At 36.4% G+C, this 18,123-nt stretch overlaps 1 protein-coding gene across 1 annotated transcript; it reads right to left on the bottom strand.

Moving 5' to 3' along the window:
- Window positions 1-1,604: 1,604 nt before the first annotated feature.
- On the bottom strand, window positions 1,605-15,139 carry LOC121996301 (T-complex protein 1 subunit beta-like). Its single transcript, XM_042550220.1, has 11 exons — window positions 14,988-15,139; window positions 14,812-14,868; window positions 14,335-14,400; window positions 14,150-14,261; window positions 13,870-13,998; window positions 13,299-13,370; window positions 12,995-13,110; window positions 11,723-11,799; window positions 2,655-3,140; window positions 2,033-2,348; window positions 1,605-1,962 (listed from the first exon to the last, which is right to left on the bottom strand). Exons 1-11 carry the CDS (start codon window positions 14,991-14,993, stop codon window positions 1,816-1,818), a joined length of 1,584 nt encoding a protein of 527 aa, XP_042406154.1. The 5' UTR covers window positions 14,994-15,139; the 3' UTR covers window positions 1,605-1,815.
- Window positions 15,140-18,123: the final 2,984 nt, after the last annotated feature.

The following is an 18,123-nucleotide window of genomic DNA, read 5'->3' as shown; positions in this document are numbered from 1 at the left end:
GCATCTAGTATGTAAGCTCAATCGGTCTATTTATGGACTAAAGCAAGCTTCAAGGTCTTGGAACATTCGGTTTGATGAAGTAATCCAGTCGTATGGATTTATTCAGTGTTCGGATGAGTCTTGTGTATACAAGAAGTGTGATGGAAACGTGGTGGTATTTCTTGTACTATACATAGATGATATTTTGTTAGTTGGAAACAATATCAAAGTGTTGTCAGAAGTAAGGATATGATTGTCCAAGCAATTCGATATGAAGAACTTGGGAGAATGTGCACATATTCTCGGGATCAAAGTAATAAGAGATTGCAAGAAAAGAATGTTGTGCTTATCCCAAGCTTCATATATCGATACGATCCTAGCTCGTTTTAGCATACAAGACTCCAAGAAAGATTTTCTACCTTTTAGGCATAGAGTATCTTTATCTAAAGTGATGTCTCCGAAGACATCAAAAGAGATAGAAGAAATGAAGGACGTTCTTTATGCTTCAGCTGTAAGAAGCCTAATGTATGCTATGTTATACAACAAACCGGATATCTGTTTTGCCGTGAGCATGGTTAGCAGATATCAAAGTAATCCAGGACAGGGACATTGGACTGCAGTAAAACATATATTAAAATATCTGAGAAGAACTAAAGATTATATACTAGTTTACCAAACAGAGATTTGTTTCCTGTGAGTTACACGGATTCCGACTTCTAATCAGATAGGAATAATAGTAAGTCTGCATCAAACTATGTGTTTACTTTAGAAGGTGGAGACATAGCATAAAGGAGTGTTAACCAGAAATACGTTCAATGTCATATAATTTCAAAATAATTTTACATTGAAATTTTAATGCTTCATGATGTGAAATCATGATTTAAAATTGATATATAATAGTTTCATTGTGCCTTCCATACAAAACATCTTTCAAACACTCAAAAATATATCAAGCACTTAAAAATAAATAAAACTATTAAACTTACATCAGGAGCAAAATATGTAAATAGGGAGATAAATATATATAAATTTACCCTGGAATCCAGACACCGTATCACCCTCTAAAAGTCCGAGGGAAGCATCTTCCATGATTCCATCGACACCAACGAGTGCGCATCGCGTCTCCATGACGTCCCTATCCTGACGGTTACACTTCCCTGCCACGGCCTCACCTCACCGTTGACAAGCGGAAGCCTCCGCTTCGGGAGTTCCTTTTGCAACTCGCCTGGCCTTAGTATTTGGTACGGGCAAGAACTAACAAAACAAATTTGAGCATTTCAGTAAAATATACCTTTCATAATTAGTAATTTATCAAAATGTATCTCGATAATTTTGTTTATGAAAAGGCTCCCCTTATTTATTTATTTTGTTTTCCCAGTATAATACCATATGTCAAAAAGACTAAGAAGGTGCCACAAACTAATTTACAAATCATTTCGTAGCAAGTTTTAGTAGAAAATCCTTAACAATACAAGAACCAATAGATGCATTCGATTTAAAAGAGAACGATCATATGGGTCAAAAATTACTCTTCAATGAATATGCCTTAAAATATTAGATGGAGATATTATCGTGATTGGAGTTTCCAAATTTTGGTAAAATATTAGTCTAAATAAAGAGGTCAATTAGCTAATCACAACTGAGAATTCCTTGCCAAAATTAAGAAACACAAATGTTGATCCATCAAATTAAACAGCCGAGACAGACACAAACACAAGTCACGTAGAAGATTGGTTCAATTGCTCCTGAAAGTGCATCCCGTTAAAAACAAGTTTCTAGCATGCTATTGATGATGAAACTTAAGATTAAAACCTGAGCTGTGATAGTGAATCAAGATCACATTCTATCCTCTCTTCTTCGAGGAGCACAAGTGATGATCTGATCTACTCTTAATATCATCTCGGTGGCCTCAGTTGCTGACAAAAGCACAGCTTGCTTTACTTTGAAGGCCTCTGATATTCCTAGATTCTCCATATCGCCAACCTGTAAACAGAGAGGGAAATTCAAGAAACTGCAATGTTAACTGTGGAAGTATCTCCCGTACTCTACTTACACCACCAGATATAACGTCGATTCCAGCATTAGTTGTATCCTTGTGATGCTCGGCTCGAAGCTGAGAGATTAGTTCAGCACTGTCCAAACCAGCATTCTCAGCTATGATGGTAGGAATTGCTTGGAGTGCATGAGAAAAAGCTTCAATGGCATGGGATTTCTTTCCAGGAGTCTTACGAGCAAGCTCATCTACCTCTTTAGACATGACCATCTCAGGCCAACCACCACCGAGCAAGACCCTACTATCGTTAACTGTCTGAGACAGCACACAGAGAGCATCATGCAAGGATCTTTCCGCTTCGTCAAGCACGTGAGAACTAGAAAGAATTTACCAAAAAAAATTATATGATCATTGTTTCTATATGATAAAAACCCTCCAAAATCTCAGCATCTAAAAAGTAGATGAGTCCTACAAATATGGAAAGGCAAAATCAGGACAGAGTTAGATTTAGCGCTATGAATTATGGCAGTAAACGGAGATAAAGCTGGAATGTGAAACAGTTGGATGGAACTACGGAAGGAAAAAACTATCACAATCGTCTGCAGACAGTGTTAACTGAAATAAGATACTTCATTTGAAACTATAAAACGATGACAGATGCTAGTTTAGTTACCATGATTACCTTGAGCCTCTTAGAATGATAGTACATGCCTGACCCATTTCGACACCAGAAAAATGAATCAATTTGTCTTCCCCGATCATTATCTCCTCGATGAGCTTGCAGTGTCCAAGTTTAACAGACTCTGGGTTGTCGAAAGTTGATGCAATATCGCCTCCAGTCACCAAAGCTAGCCGCTCGATTCCATCAAAGTCAGCATGCTCAATGGCAAGAACACCAGCATCTGCAAAAAGTTCCTCGGGGAAGTTGTAAATTAACTGCCGGTTGACAAAGCAGTTGATGCCATGATTAATGATTTTTTGCACTTTTTCTCTCATTTTCTCCTTCTCCGCTCCCTCAATCTCCGCAACTTTGGCCATAGAATCAACACGAACTCGAGCTCCATATATTTTCACCTTATCAGTGTCCATAGCAGTGTTGGCAACCAATATCTTTGCATTTTCAATACGCTTGGGCTGGCCTATTCCTATTTTCTTGTCCAGAATAAATCTGCCAATATGAAAAATAGTTTCCATATTAAGATAACTGAGGCAAAGCCTTAGAATCATCACCTTAACTCAAGTTTGGGATTCACAATGCTTATATATATACATTGTGACATATATGCAAGACGGCAAAAACTTATATAAACACGACAAAAACAGCACAAGGATCATCTCAGTAGAGAATCATCCAACCATACATTCAACCTTACAGAAAGTAGAATTGCAATGTGAAGAGTAGCATTTGGGATCACAGTGCTTATATGTATATATATGCATTGCGACATATATGCAAGACTGCAAAAATTTGACATATAAACATGACCAAAACAGCACAAGGATCACCTCAGTAGAGAATCATCCAACCATATATTCAACCTTACAGAAAGTAGAATTGCAATTAGTAATTGAAATGTGAAGAGTAGAAGTTACCTACAATTTATAAAGAATAAAGAAGATTCCACCATACACCTTCGTGGAATTTTTCACATTACAAAAAACATCTCCCTTGGATGATGATGTACACAGGCAAGGCCAACCAAGCAAAATGCACCAACAAATATGACAATTGCAGTACAATTCATGACCATAAAATGGAATAACTACTGTAAAAAAACTTCTATTTCTCAGCATCCTCTATGAACTTAATGCATTGTTTGAGTATTAGGTCATCATAGTATATTCATTATGAGAACCATTATTCATCAACACCATTGAAAATTTGAATTCCTTGTAGTTCAAATAATTGATAGGCATAGATCCGTCCTATAGTGTACAAGGTAGGTAAGCAGATGAACTATTGGGAATTTCAGGTTGAATCACAATAAAAGAATATAGAAACAATGAGTGGTGATGAAGAAGATTTTTTTTTTTTGATTAATTAATTAGACCAACAACAGAAGAAAAATTAGAAGAGCTGATATTAGTACAAAGGAAAGGTAGCGACTCCTAAAATCAATCCAAGTGAACTATATAAATATATGTCCATCAAATTCACCATCAAAGTAACAATATTTTCAACTCTTAGAGGAAACTAGGGATATCAACTTACAACAAGGTTTCAATGAGTAGTTTCATATAGATATGATAAACAAAAAATTAATGGTTGAATGTCAGGCGTCCGGCTGGCGCCTAGGTGCCACCTAGGCACTCTAGTACTTTTAAATTTTATATATACATTTTTTAATTTTAGCATTAATAATATTGATATTATTTATAATTATAAATTATTTTAAAATAATTTTTAGCGTTTCAATACTAATATTTATATTTTTTTCACTTTTTTAGGTTGGAAGACAAAAAGAAGTTCAAATCTAGTTGAAAAGTTCCCTTGAAGACATTAATTTTATTGTAAAAATTGTTTAGGCTTATTGAAATTATTGTACTTTAATATTTTAAACTCATTATACTTTATTTTTACTATGATCTAATATTTATTGAGTACCAAATAGGCCACCTATTAGGTGCCTAGACCGAACAGGCGGCGCCTAGGACCGCCTATTCGGCGCTTAGGACCGCACATAAATAGTGCCGCCTACTTTGGCTGATTAGAGGGTTTTCAGTTCGGCTAGCGGCCGCCTAGTGCCTAGGCAGCTGTTGTGACCGAAAGATGTCCACATATCTCCACAATGACATGATATTATTCACGCCTAGGTCCTCATAACTTTGCTCTTGGGCTTTCCTCAAAATGCCTCATGCCAATGGAAATATCTTACATCCTTTTAAATCCATGATCTTTACCAAATCTTTCCAATGTTAGACTTTGATTAAACCCAAACAATCCTCCCCTCAAACGAAGGACCACAATTACTCTCATGGTCCGAGCCTCCCTGTGAGCATCCAGTCACCTGCTCTGGGCCTCCCCAGCGAGAATCCATATCCGGTCACTTTTGACCTACTCCGGACCTCCCTGCGAGCATCCAGTCACCTACTCTAAGCCTCCTCGCAAGTATCCGATCACCCTTACCTGCTCCAGATACTCCTATCTAATCACCTGACCTACTTCGGGCCTCCCCGTGAGCATCCGATCACCCTTACCTACTCGTCCCCTGCAAGTATCTAGTCACTTTGACCTGCTCTGAGCCCCCTACAAGCATCAGATCACCTTGACTTGCTCCGGGCCTCCCCATGAGCATCCAGTCACTCATGACCAGCTCTGGGCCTACCTTCAACTTCGTTTAAGGCTACCCCACATGACATCTAATCTGGACCATAACTCTGATATCATTTGTTGTACCGAAAGATGTCCACATATCTCTATAATGGCATGATATTATCCACTTTAGGCCTAAACCCTCATGGCTTTGCTCTTAGGTTCTCCCCAAAAGACCTCATATCAATGGAGATATCTTACATCCTTTTAAACCCATGATCTTTACCAAATCTTTTCAATGTGAGACTTTGATTGAACCCCAACACGGCTGCCTAGCGCCTAGGTGGCCGCCTAGGCTGAATTCTACAACCATGGTTGAATGTTAAGAAAAGATATATGATTGAGTTTATGGCAAATGATGTATTAATAAATAGTTTAAGAAATAGTGGTAAATTCAAATTGCATAAAATCTGCATGGAGAATGTAAATAACTTAAGGATGGATTTGTGTTCTAAAACACGGCCTAGGCAATGCCGCCTAGGCGCTCGGTGATTAGCAACTGCATCGGAAAGGCGCTAGGCAACGTTGGGGGGTGTGGAAATTTCAAGGTTTTTTCCATTTAAAGCCTTAAATCCTATCTGATTCATCTGCTCACACCAGTTCGACTGCTCTCGCCTCCTCCGACAGACTCTGCTTAACGAAGCCTTAAATCCTATCTGATTCATCTACTCACACCAGTTCGACTGCTCTCGCCTCCTCCGACAGACTGCTTAATGATCAGTAAGTTTTCCAATTTATGCAATAATTTTATTTTTCCTCCCACGACGTGTTAGGCAAAGGCAGGTGTGTTCCCGAACGCATCCACCGTCGTTGAGCGCGTCATCGGACACGTCGTCGGACGCGTCGTCGGACGCGTCGCCAGACGCGTTTGACAAAACCAGAAGTTTAGTCGAAGGCTTCCGGCGTCGCCGTAAGCGTCGGGGGTGCATCCAACACGACCAATAACTGCACCGGAAATGTGCTAGGCAGCCCGCCTATGGCTGAGCCGCACTGGAGGCATCAAAATGTGCTGGACCACCTCTCACCTCATCCGGAAGACTCTGTTCAACGATCAATAAGTTTTTCAATTTATGCAATACATTTTTTTTCCTCCTACGATGCCTCGTGTCTGGGAATACGTCCGCCACAACCAGGCACATCCCGCGAGCGTTCTCTGCCACAATAATTTTTTAATTAATTAATTAATTATTTATTTAATTAAACAACTCCTCACTTAAATAGAATAATTCTAATAGGCTTTTATACACCCAAATGAAATTATCCAAATAAACTATATAAAAAATATATTTAAAATTAAAATATTTTTATAAATTTTATTAATTTATTTATATTCTAATATTTAAAATTTAAAAAGTCTAATAAATATTATTAATTAATTTATATTCTAATATTTTATATTTAAAATTAACAAATTCCAATAAATCTTATTAACTCATATAAATCATATTTATATTCATAATTTTATATTTAAAATTTAAAAAATCTAATAAATTTTATTAATTTATATAAATCACATTTATATTCTGATAATATTTTTTTACTAATTTATATTAATATTTTTTACTGATTTATATCCTAAATTTATTCTTAAATCATTTTTTTAGGTTATTAGGTTATCACAATTACAATAGCAAGCAATCCATCTTCGAGAGCATCTATCACTTAACTCGAATCCGAAATTCTTAAGAGAAATAAAGTCAAATGATATTAGATGAGCGTGTGGGATGTTGATTAATCCTAAGAATCTTGACAAAATTAGATGCAAGTTGTGTGAAAAAACGATCTCAGGGGAGTGTATAAGATCAAGAAGCACATAGGAAATATACCTAGAAATATATCTGGTTGTCGAAAAACATCTCAAGAAGATACAAATAAGTACAAATATACTATTTTAGAAGGGAAGAATAAAAAGAAGAACAAAATAATGGAAGAAGAAAGTTATAGAGCAGAGGTGACTATTTCTCTATATGAAGATCCTGAAATTGAAGGGATAGATGGAATTAAAAAACCTCTTCCACTTGGCCCCATGGATAGACATGCATCGATAATTGTTTCAAAAATTGTAGGTTGCAGTGGGAGTAAAGTACTTCACAAAAAAAAATACAAATAAAGCTCTTTTCAAAGAGAGAACTCAACAAGTTTAACGATATGTTAGGAAATGAGTTTATAAAAATGGAATCTCATTCAATGTTGTTGATAATGATACTTTCAAACAACTAATGAAGGCAGTGGATCAATTTGGACCATGATTCAAGATTCCAACTCAATATCAACTTAGGGAGCCATAGTTGAAAGTTGAAGTTGAAAGAACAAAGCAACTACTAAAGAAACATGAAGAAAAATAGGCAAAGAATGGGTACTCGATCATAACACATGCATGAAATGATAAAAAAAGAAGCATCTTAAATTTGTGTTAATTGCAAATAGCGTACTACATTTTTATAGTCTAAGGAGTCTTCAAAAGAGGCACATGCAACTGAACTTATTTTTGAGTATGTCGACAACTGTGTTGAACAAATATAAGCTTAGTATATTGTTCAGATTGTAACCGACAATGCCACCAACAATATGGCTACAGCTAAATTGATGAAAGAGAAGCGACCTGGGATCTTTTAGAGTTCATGCGCATTAATTTCATGCTTGAAAGTATTAGCAAGCTTCCATGATATAAAAAGTTTATTGAGCAAGTCAAGTCTTTTACCATTTTCATTTATGGTCACTATAAGACTTTGTCATTAATGAGAAATTTCACAAAGAAGAGAGACATATTTCGGCCAGGAGTTAACCAGGTTTGCATTAAATTTCCTCACATTGCAAAGTTTGATTGAAAAAACTCTAATTTAAAAATATGTTTATAAGTGATATGTGAGAGAAATGTAAATGGTCAAAAACAAACAAAGGGAAATTGAGCATGAGTTTTTAGAATGGTGTGACACTTTGTTTGAACATATTTACTCCTTTAATAAGAATTCTTCGATTGGTAGATGGAGATAGAAAGCCATCCATGAGGAGATTCTTCAAGCTAAAGAAGATATCAAGGTGGCCTTGAACAACGTGGAATTAAATTATCATCCATAGTGATTATTAAGTCAAAAATGAAGGATAGACTAGATACATCATTGCATACCATTGCATTGTTGTTGAATTCCTATTTTTACTGTAAAGATAGTTCTATTACTCTTTATATGGTCACGATGGGGATTTTTTAATGCATGAAAATTTTGTATGCCAATGAGTTAAATCTTACATGATACAATTACTAACAAAGAATTTATAAAATACAAAGACAAGATTGGATTATTCGGAAAAACATTGACAGTAAAAGCATGTGAAAAAAAATGATGATACATTTGATCCATATGCATGGTGGAGTACATATAGTGCTCACACACCCAGTTTGCTAAGAGTGGCATTGAGAATACTTTCATTAACTACAAGTGCATCTGGGTGTGAAAGAAATTAGAGTACATTTGAAGGAGAAAACTTTAAACTTTAAGGCTTTAATTAAAGTATTAATTTTATGTTTCTGACTATAATATTTACTGATTCCGTCCGTAAGCTGAGTCGGATGAAGGCGGGCCTTAGTGTACTGGAAGTTAACGGAAAGTCGTTGAAGCGTTGGATCTACCTGGTACCCCCTTGAAAGGTTCGCACGGACGGCTGACAAAGAAATATGACCAGGATGATGACACTGTTGCTCAGCGCACACTCAGACGAGCCCGCGAGTCGTTAGAGACCAGAAACCAAGGAAAAAGTTCCCGAGTCAGGCCCTTCGACGCTCAAGTCAGGTACTTTTTCCCAAAAAAAAAAAACACAAAAACTAGTAAGAAATGACGAGTGAGCGTACCTGCATAAGGGACAAAGCATCCCTTTTTATACTGCAACGGATGCCTCTGGGACCTGGAAAGTGTCAGAGAATGTCAGCTGTCAAGCTTTGTCTGGCGGTGATTGACACGTGGCTCTTCCTGATAGGCTGGCGGCAAAATCGAGGGCATAGTGCGCTCCGACTGTTAGCATATTCCCTGACACCTTGATTGTTCTCTGACAAGCGATTACGATTTCTTGGCTTGTTTGTCTTGTAGTGCCTAAACGCTAGGTCTGCATCCTGACTTGCTTCGATCCACTACTATCCATGGCTTGTACGTTCCGACCTACCTGACCGGTCTGTTTCCTGACCTGCATTTGTTCCCTGTAATCCATGGCTTGCATGTCCCAACCTGCACGCCGGCCTGTTTCCCGATCTGCTTTTGTTTACCGTTATCCTTGGCTTGTACGTCCCGACCTGCTGTTTACCGTTATCCTTGTCTTGTACGTCCCGACCTCTACGCCAGGTCTATTTCCCAACCTATTTCTGTTTACCGTTATCCGTCTTGTACGTCCCGACCTGTACGCCAGGCCTGTTTCCCGACCTGCTTCTGTTTACTATTATCCTTGGCTTGTATGTCCCGACCTGCACGTTAGGTCTGTTTCCTGACCCACTTCTGTTCACCGTTATCCTTAACTTGTATGCCCCGACCTGCACACCAGGCCTGTTTCCCGACCTATTTCTGTTTACTGTTATCCTTGGCTTGTATGTCCCGACCTGCACGCTAGGTCTGTTTCCTGACCCGCTTCTGTTCACCGTTATCCTTAACTTGTATGCCCCGACCTGCACGCCATCCCAACCTGTTTCTGCTTACTGTTATCCTTGGCTTGTATGTTCTGACTTGCACGCCAGGTCTGCATCCAGACCTGCTTCTGTTTACCTTTATCCTTGGCTTGTATGTCCCGACCTGCACGCTAGGTCTGTTTCCTAACCCGCTTCTGTTCACTGTTATCCTTAACTTGTATGCCCCAACCTGCGCGCCAGGCCTGTTTCTCGATCTGTTTCTGTTTCCTGTTATCCTTGGCTTGTATGTCCCGACCTGCACGCCAGGTCTGCATCCAGACCTGCTTCTGTTTACCTTTATCCTTGGCTTGTATGTCCCGACCTGCACGCTAAGTCTGTTTCCTGATCCGCTTCTGTTCACCGTTATCCTTAACTTGTATGCCCCGACCTGCACGCCAGGCCTATTTCCCGACTTGTTTCTATTTACTGTTATCCTTGGCTTGTATGTCCCGACCTGCACGCCAGGTCTGCATCCAAACCTGCTTCTGTTTACCTTTAACCTTGGCTTGTACGTCCTGACCTGTGCGCCAGGTTTATTTATTCTACGCCCAAGGCCTTCTTTCCTTTACCTTTACTAGGTTTGTGGGCTTAGTCCTCAGCTGCACCGGGCCTGCGGGCCCTATCCTTAACCGCTATCAGGGCCGACCCTTGTCCGACTTGTACTTCCCTCTTGTGACCGCCCCCTCAACTGAAACTTGAACCCTGGCCATGTAAGCTTGACTACTGACCAGCCACGGAGGCTAGACTTTTGACCTCCACGTACGTCTGACTTCTGATCTCCACGTAAACTTGACTTCTAACCATCCACGTAAGCTTGACTCCTGACCTCCACGTAAGCTTGACTTCTGACCATCCCGTGTCTCGACTTCTAACCATATCATCTTACTGACCCCACAAACATGCACCGTATCATTTACGTTTTCATTTTTTTCAAGATTCATACAAAGAAAAGAAATAGGTTGGATGTCAACAAGTTGAACAATTTAGTATTTATCCAATTTAATGCTAGATTGTTGAACAAACAAAAAAAAAAGGAATGCGATGTACTTCTTGCAAAAGATATTTCAAATACACAAGATTGGATTGTAGATGGTAGGGAAGATGATGAAGTTGAACTAGGTTTCGAGATCACACGGAAAATGGTTAATGATCTACAATCCCAAAGAAGCTCTAGAGTGAGAGAACTTCACAAGGATGATTTTGCATCCGAAAAAGAAGAGGATCACAATGATGATATTGAGTTTATATCCGATGAAGAACAAGTTGAAAATTATGGAGAAGTAGAATAAATGTGGTATTTGGTTGTGTAATTTTGAACTTATTTTAAATTTAATGTTATTGTGTTAGTATGTGATTTACAATGTAATTTATGTTGATACCGTAGAATTCGCCTAGCGACGCCTAGTCCCCGCCTAGACAGCCTAGGTGTTGGTCTAGCACCCGAATAACGCCTAGCGAACTTTAAAACCTTGGGATTGATGAAAGTAGAAATTAATTGTCATAATCCAGTTCATCAATGATTAAGAAGAATTTTATCTATGAAATTCAAATAAAAAATAATGGTCAGTTGTGTTCCCAACTATTTGAGGCAGACTAAATTAGTGATATGTAAGCAGAAACATTTAGTGATATGTAAATACATATAGATAATATCACTATGCACATTGGGGTCCCTATTAATTATGTCAAGAGTAGTTTTTTTAAATCTTCTTCTACACTACAAACAGATCAAATATTTCAAACTTCACATTTAAAGCACAAGAATAAAGAAAGAAAATGAAATAAATACCCTTCATCTAAAAATGAATCTTTAAGGGAACCTCCAGCCTTCTTAATAATCTGGATAGACTCCAAGTTTGTGTTGCCCTACATCAGAGAATGAGATAGTTGGAGAACAACCCTTTTACATGTTTGCAAATTATCAAACTAAGAAATGATGAAGGAGGCAGGATGTTAGACAATGCTATCATCTTTAGAATACTAGCGACCAAACAAATCACCACTAGAAATTAAGTCTGTCATTTTACTTGTGTTTCAAAGCATAATATTTCACAAACATGGACAAAAAGACAGATCCTATCAAGATCACACAAGAGAACCAAGAAGTATCAGCTTTCATTAAAAAAAATGTTTTGAAAATTTATTGACGGGCATTTAATGAATAAAATAAGCTCATATGCTTGCACATCGCAGAGAGATCACACACATATAAGGTGAACAAAGAGAATTTACCATTACATGTCACTACATCAAAACATAAAATACTATTGTGCAAAACTTCTTTTTATCCCGATGATAATACCTATTGAAAAATAGAATAGACTTCCAAAGTTGTTCCCCTTTACAGTTTTAACAGATATAGCTCATACTAGAAAATTAGCAGTTGGGTGAAGCACCTTTGTAATTGTCAAAATTAAGGTCAACCATCAAAGTAATTTAACTTTTCCAACCAACTTGCTAATGTGCACTGTCTAATGAGCATATTCTCTTTGCATCAATCCCATATGCTTTTGTCCTGACTTAATCACATGCAACTTAACCCGTAAGAGAGCTGAAGCTAACTGTCGAATTGCGATATATGGAAGAGCAGACAAGAGAACTAATAGCTCATGTAGGAGCATGTGTAAAGCATTACAAAAGCATATAGGTGTTGCCATGATGATACGACAACTATATACCAACTATGCAATCCTTCATAAGAAAGTTAAGGAAGGAGTTATTGGTGCATCGACAGTTATCATTAGTGGCAAATTGAAAGTTTATATGCATAACTGTTAGAATTGAGAATTTAAGCCCTATTTGTTTAGGGGAAAAAACAATATTATGAGATAAGGGTACATTTTTGGAGATCATTGTGCACGCATTACTCTGAGATACGAATTATTTTTAGCCTTTTACTAAGACTACAGGCCATTGCCATAAAACTAACTACTAAACAAGTAACAAAATCTTTGGAAACAACTATGTTGAACATCAAGATTCATAGTCAATATACACACATATAAATCTGAGTAACATAGTTTACAACAATTATGGATTATATAAGCAAATTACTTGATACCTTCAGTCTTAAAACAGCATCCACAGCTAGTTTAGCAAAATGTTCCTTGTCCTGGTAAAGAATTTTTGAACTCAAGGTAGTCATAGCAATTTTCATCAAATCTGATCGGAATCTATCTGCATCATGAAAATTGAACACAGATTATCATAGTTGAACCATTTTTTAAATATAAAGGCAGACTCAAACTTTAAAATAAGAGTTTTTATTGAATCCATGGTTCCTGAAAAGTCATGTTTCGGAGTACAAAGCTAACAGGTGCGCCTCCAGAAATATAATTCTAGCTAAGATTAAAAATAACTGAAACCTGGATCCTGTTTGTTATCCTTGGCCTTCTGCAGCAAAGCATTCCGTGCACACTCAGCAGCCATTCTATAGCCTACAAATTCACAAGAGCATCATATGGATGCTACAACTACAAAACCTGTTTTATCAGTTAGTTAATAGAGTTTTTATAAAGAAAAAACAATACAGTCATACAATTGAGTTAATTAAGTTTTCTGATGGTGGAAATCTAGATTGTGCAATATTATAATAAAAAAAGGGCAGCCTAATGCACAAAGCTCCCTCCAATGTGGATCCTAGGAAAGGATCAAACTATATTGGGTCTACTGTACCCTACATTGCAAGAGGTTGTTTCCATAACTCGAATCCGTGACCACAAGGTCACACAACAGCCACTTAACCATTCTGCCCCCCTTTATATAAAGTTAACAAAAACAAAGAAACTAGTAGAGTATTAAATGTTGCAATTATACATGACAATGTCCACTTTCTATAGGCCATACAATTTACATGTTATATTTTGTTGTCTTGCAAAGCCTTACTGTATACTCATGCTAAAACTTATAAGGATTTTTGGAAAAAATAAAGGAAACCTGCAATGATGGTCATTGGATGAATTTTCAGATTTACTAATTTTTCAGCCTCTCTAAGAAGTTCTCCAGCCAAAACAACGACAGAGGTTGTTCCATCACCAACTTCATCATCTTGAACTTTGGAAATATCTGAAATCAAAGTTAAGGACTTTCTCTTCTAACACAAGTCACTTAGAATCAAGTTTTTTTTTTTTTTTGGACAGAGAAATTTTGAGAAGCAAAATATGAATAGTGGTTCATAAACCCAGGAAACCAGTAATAATGCATGGAAAAAGGATACCGACAAGGACCTTAGCAGCTGGGTTATCAATGTGAAGTGACTTCAAGATAGTAGCACCATCATTTGTAACAGTGACGTTGTGTCCTCTACCAGTTGACTGCAGTATCTTATCCTAGAATACCCAATATAAACTTGACAAAAACACTCAAGAAAAGGTTAAAATAAAGTGCAGATACATAACACACCATCCCTTTTGGCCCTAAAGTTGTCTTGACCAGATCAGCAATTGCCATGGCACCAACAAATGATGCCTGCAACATAAATAGCATCATTCAACTACAAGATAAATTTCCAAAAAAAAAAGGTCAGTTGCAGATGCATTGACATAGAACAGACCATCAGTTGTTACAATTCAGTTATCATGATTATCAGCTATCACAAAAAAGAAATCAGCAAGCTTAAATACATGTTTGATCCATGAACTGTTGGGGAAAAAAGTTCAAGTCCTAGACCACAAAGTACATTACTGAACTAAGATTTAAAAAAAAACTGATTCCAGAGTTATTAACAATCCTATAATTTGTGGATAAGCTCAAGTGAATATGGATAAAATAAATTGTTATTGAAAATATATCGACAAGTAATCTCGAGGTCGATTTCATGAAGTGGTAATTGTACCAGTATCACTAATTTTATTTACATGGACAAAACTCATTACGTACCATCCTCGCTCGATCTCCTTTCTCCTCGGTAGCTTCATCTTTAAGAAGCCACGTATTCTGCACATCACGGAGATCACCAGACGATAAGATCAAAACAGATAAAAATGATTTTACCATCATCAACTGTAAATGACAGTACAAAAGAGAGAGAGAGAGAGATCAAAAACTCAACATACCACCATTATACAAGGCCGATAGATCTCAGAAAGGAAGCGATGGAATGGACGGGACGGAGAAGAATCGCCAAAATGATAGAAATGAACAGCGGCGAGAGCTACTCTGCGGCTTCTAAGTTCTCACTCATTCCTGGAGATCTAAAGCCCTAGAATTCGGGCTCGGGATTCAAGAGCATTTGAAGTGGGCCATCGAACAGTGCCATATGAAATTGGAAAGCCCAATCATATATTGGCCCAAAGCCTTCTTCAAATGTTCATATTTTAAAAAGATATTTGCTTTTTTATGTTGTTATCTTTAATAAAATGTTAAATCACAATTAAGACTTTCAACTAGCTAAGTCGTTTAAATGTGATGGGATGTGAAAATCTCGATAGAGTGGATGAATAGCACCTCCAAATATATTACTCTTTTTAAGTAGGAATAAATTAGACCGCTAGTTCATATCAAGATTATCCGTTGATCTGTTTAGGTCAAATTAATTGTTCATATGTGATTTGAACTGCTAGTTCAAACCACTAGTTTAGGTTTTTTTTAAAAAAAATTGCCCATTGGATCAATGGTTCCATCCATTGGAAAGCTTTTTTAAGATGGTTAAGATTGATTGATATTTTTTTGATCGGCAACCATTTAACGACTACTATTTTTAAAAAATGTATAGCTGCCCCCTAGAGAATGACTACTATTTTCTAATTCTATAAATAGATAATTCATTTTAATTATTTTCACACTATTCTCTACTCTTGTCTCTAAATTTCAAATTTTCGATTATTTTCAACTGTAATTCTCTAATTTTAATGGAAGAAGATTCATCTCGATCCCAAAAGCTAAGAAAATATTCACTCTAAATTTCGATGACATTTAATCTACCAATATTGAAATAGAGCAATTACCGATAGCCAAGACATAAGGAAGTATCAAAACTTCATTAAAGCGACACGTCGAAACAAAATACCCGATAGAATTTGGAGTCGAATGCTTTTAAACACAACTATCCAAATTTTCATCAATTAATAGAGGTATCGATTCAATTTTATTTTAATATTTTGATAATAAATTAAGAAATTATTATCTTAAATTGTTTATATAAAATATTTTCTTTTAATTTTAAGTTTAAATGCACATCTGAAGTTTTTTTTGGTTAAGAATCACTTAGGGGGCATTTGGTTCTTTCCTAGGAATAGGAATCGGAATAGGAATCATTGTATTGTGGAATGGGAATGGGTATGAGCATGAGCATGAATATCACTCTTAAAAGTAATGTTTGATTAGTTGCATATTTTCTATCGGAATAAATTAAAATTTTCTTTTTTACCCTTGAAGGAAAATAAGAGAAATAATTAGATGTGAGATAAAGATGAATGTGAGAGAAAAATATGATGAAAGAGAATGATGAGAGAGAAAGTGTGATGAAAAAAAATGAAGAAAGAGACAGTGTGATGAGAGAAAATGAGAAAAGAGAGTGTGATAGGAGAGAGCATGATGAGAGAAGATAAGAGAGAAAATATGATGTAAGAGAAAGTATGATGGGAGAGGATGAAGAGAGAGAAAATATAATGAGAAAAAAATGAGAAGAGAGAGTGTGAGGAAAGAGAAAGTATGGTGAGAGAGAAAGTATGATGAGAGAAAGTGTGATGAGAAAAAAAGAAAATAGTGAGTGTGATTGGAGAGATTGAGAAGAGAGAAAGTATGATGAGGGAGAAAGTATGATGAGAGAGAAAGTGTGTTGAGGAAAAAAGGAGGGAGTGTTGCAAAAAAAAAAAAGGTGGAACCGCCACCTTAGCGGCCCCCTGGGTCCGGCCCCACAGATATCCAGAGGGGGTAAATCACAGTTAAACTGGGCAGGAGGGGTGACTGGGGGTCGAGTGGAATTTAAAGCGCAGCAGACCGAGGTTTTATGCCCATGTGCAACTGGCGACCTTCGACCCCTGCACCTCCGTTGCAAGCGTCAGGCACCCTTCCAGCTGATCTAGCCCGTGGGGGCAAAAAAAAAAGTGTGAGGAGAGAGAAAGTGTGATGAGAAAAAAAGAGAAAAGAGAGTGTGATGGGAGAGATTGAGGAGAGAGAAAGTATAATGAGAGAGAAAGTATGATGAGAAAAAAAGAAGGAAAAGAGTGTGATGGAAAAGATTAAGGAGAGAGAAAGTATGATGAAAGAGAAAGTGTAATGAGAAAAAAAGATGAAAGAGAGTGTGATAGGAGAGATTAAGGAGAGAGAAAGTGTGTGATAATATGATGAGAGAGAAAATATAATGAGAGAGAACAAGGAGAGAGAAGTGATATGAAAGAAAAAATAAATATATATATTTTGATATTTGATATTTGATATTAAGGGAGAAAATTTTAGTTTTAGATCAAGGGTATTTTTGGAATAAGGGAATATTTTGATTGATGAAAATAGGATAATAACTCATTGAAGGGGAGGTACATGGAAATGAATTATTACCCAATTTCAAGGATTCATTCCCTTATTTGTATTCCTATTCCTATAATCCAAACATTAATAATGGCAATCAATGATTCTCATTCCCCACTCCTATTCCCCTAAACCAAACGCCCCCTTAACTTGTTTGTTAAATGTGTTCCCAAACTTCATTTACTTGTATAATTAAAAAATTAATTAGACAAGTAAAAAAATAATTAAAAATTTTAATAAATTAAATAATAAAATATCTTTATATTACAATATTTGGAGTGATTATTAGTAAACTCATTTATATACGAGTGCGACTTACCATTGAATTGATAACTCCTGACAATTCAAAAACTTTTATTAGCATATTGAGACGTTGATGAAGTGCACACTACTCACAATATCTTTCAATTATTATGCTTAATTTTAGAAGAATATAGATTCATTTCTACAATATTTTCAATATCATTTAATAATATTAGTTTTAATACTAGAAGTATTGACGAACTTAAATTTATATGTTAGTCTATTATGAGTGATTTTTCTTTTTCCATATTCGCTATGTATGTCATATTTTAAATTTATGCATTCAAGATGTATTAACAATTTAAGAAAATTAAATTAAACCAATTAAAATTCATATTTTTTATTTATGGTAACATCCTAGTATAATAAAAAATGAAGTAGATTTTATGAAATTAATGGAATGAAACCTAAAAAAGTTTT

Source organism: Zingiber officinale, chromosome 6A (genome assembly GCF_018446385.1).
Source record: "Zingiber officinale cultivar Zhangliang chromosome 6A, Zo_v1.1, whole genome shotgun sequence".
NCBI classification, from domain to species: domain Eukaryota; kingdom Viridiplantae; phylum Streptophyta; class Magnoliopsida; order Zingiberales; family Zingiberaceae; genus Zingiber; species Zingiber officinale.
This window is presented reverse-complemented; position numbering and strand designations above follow the sequence as displayed.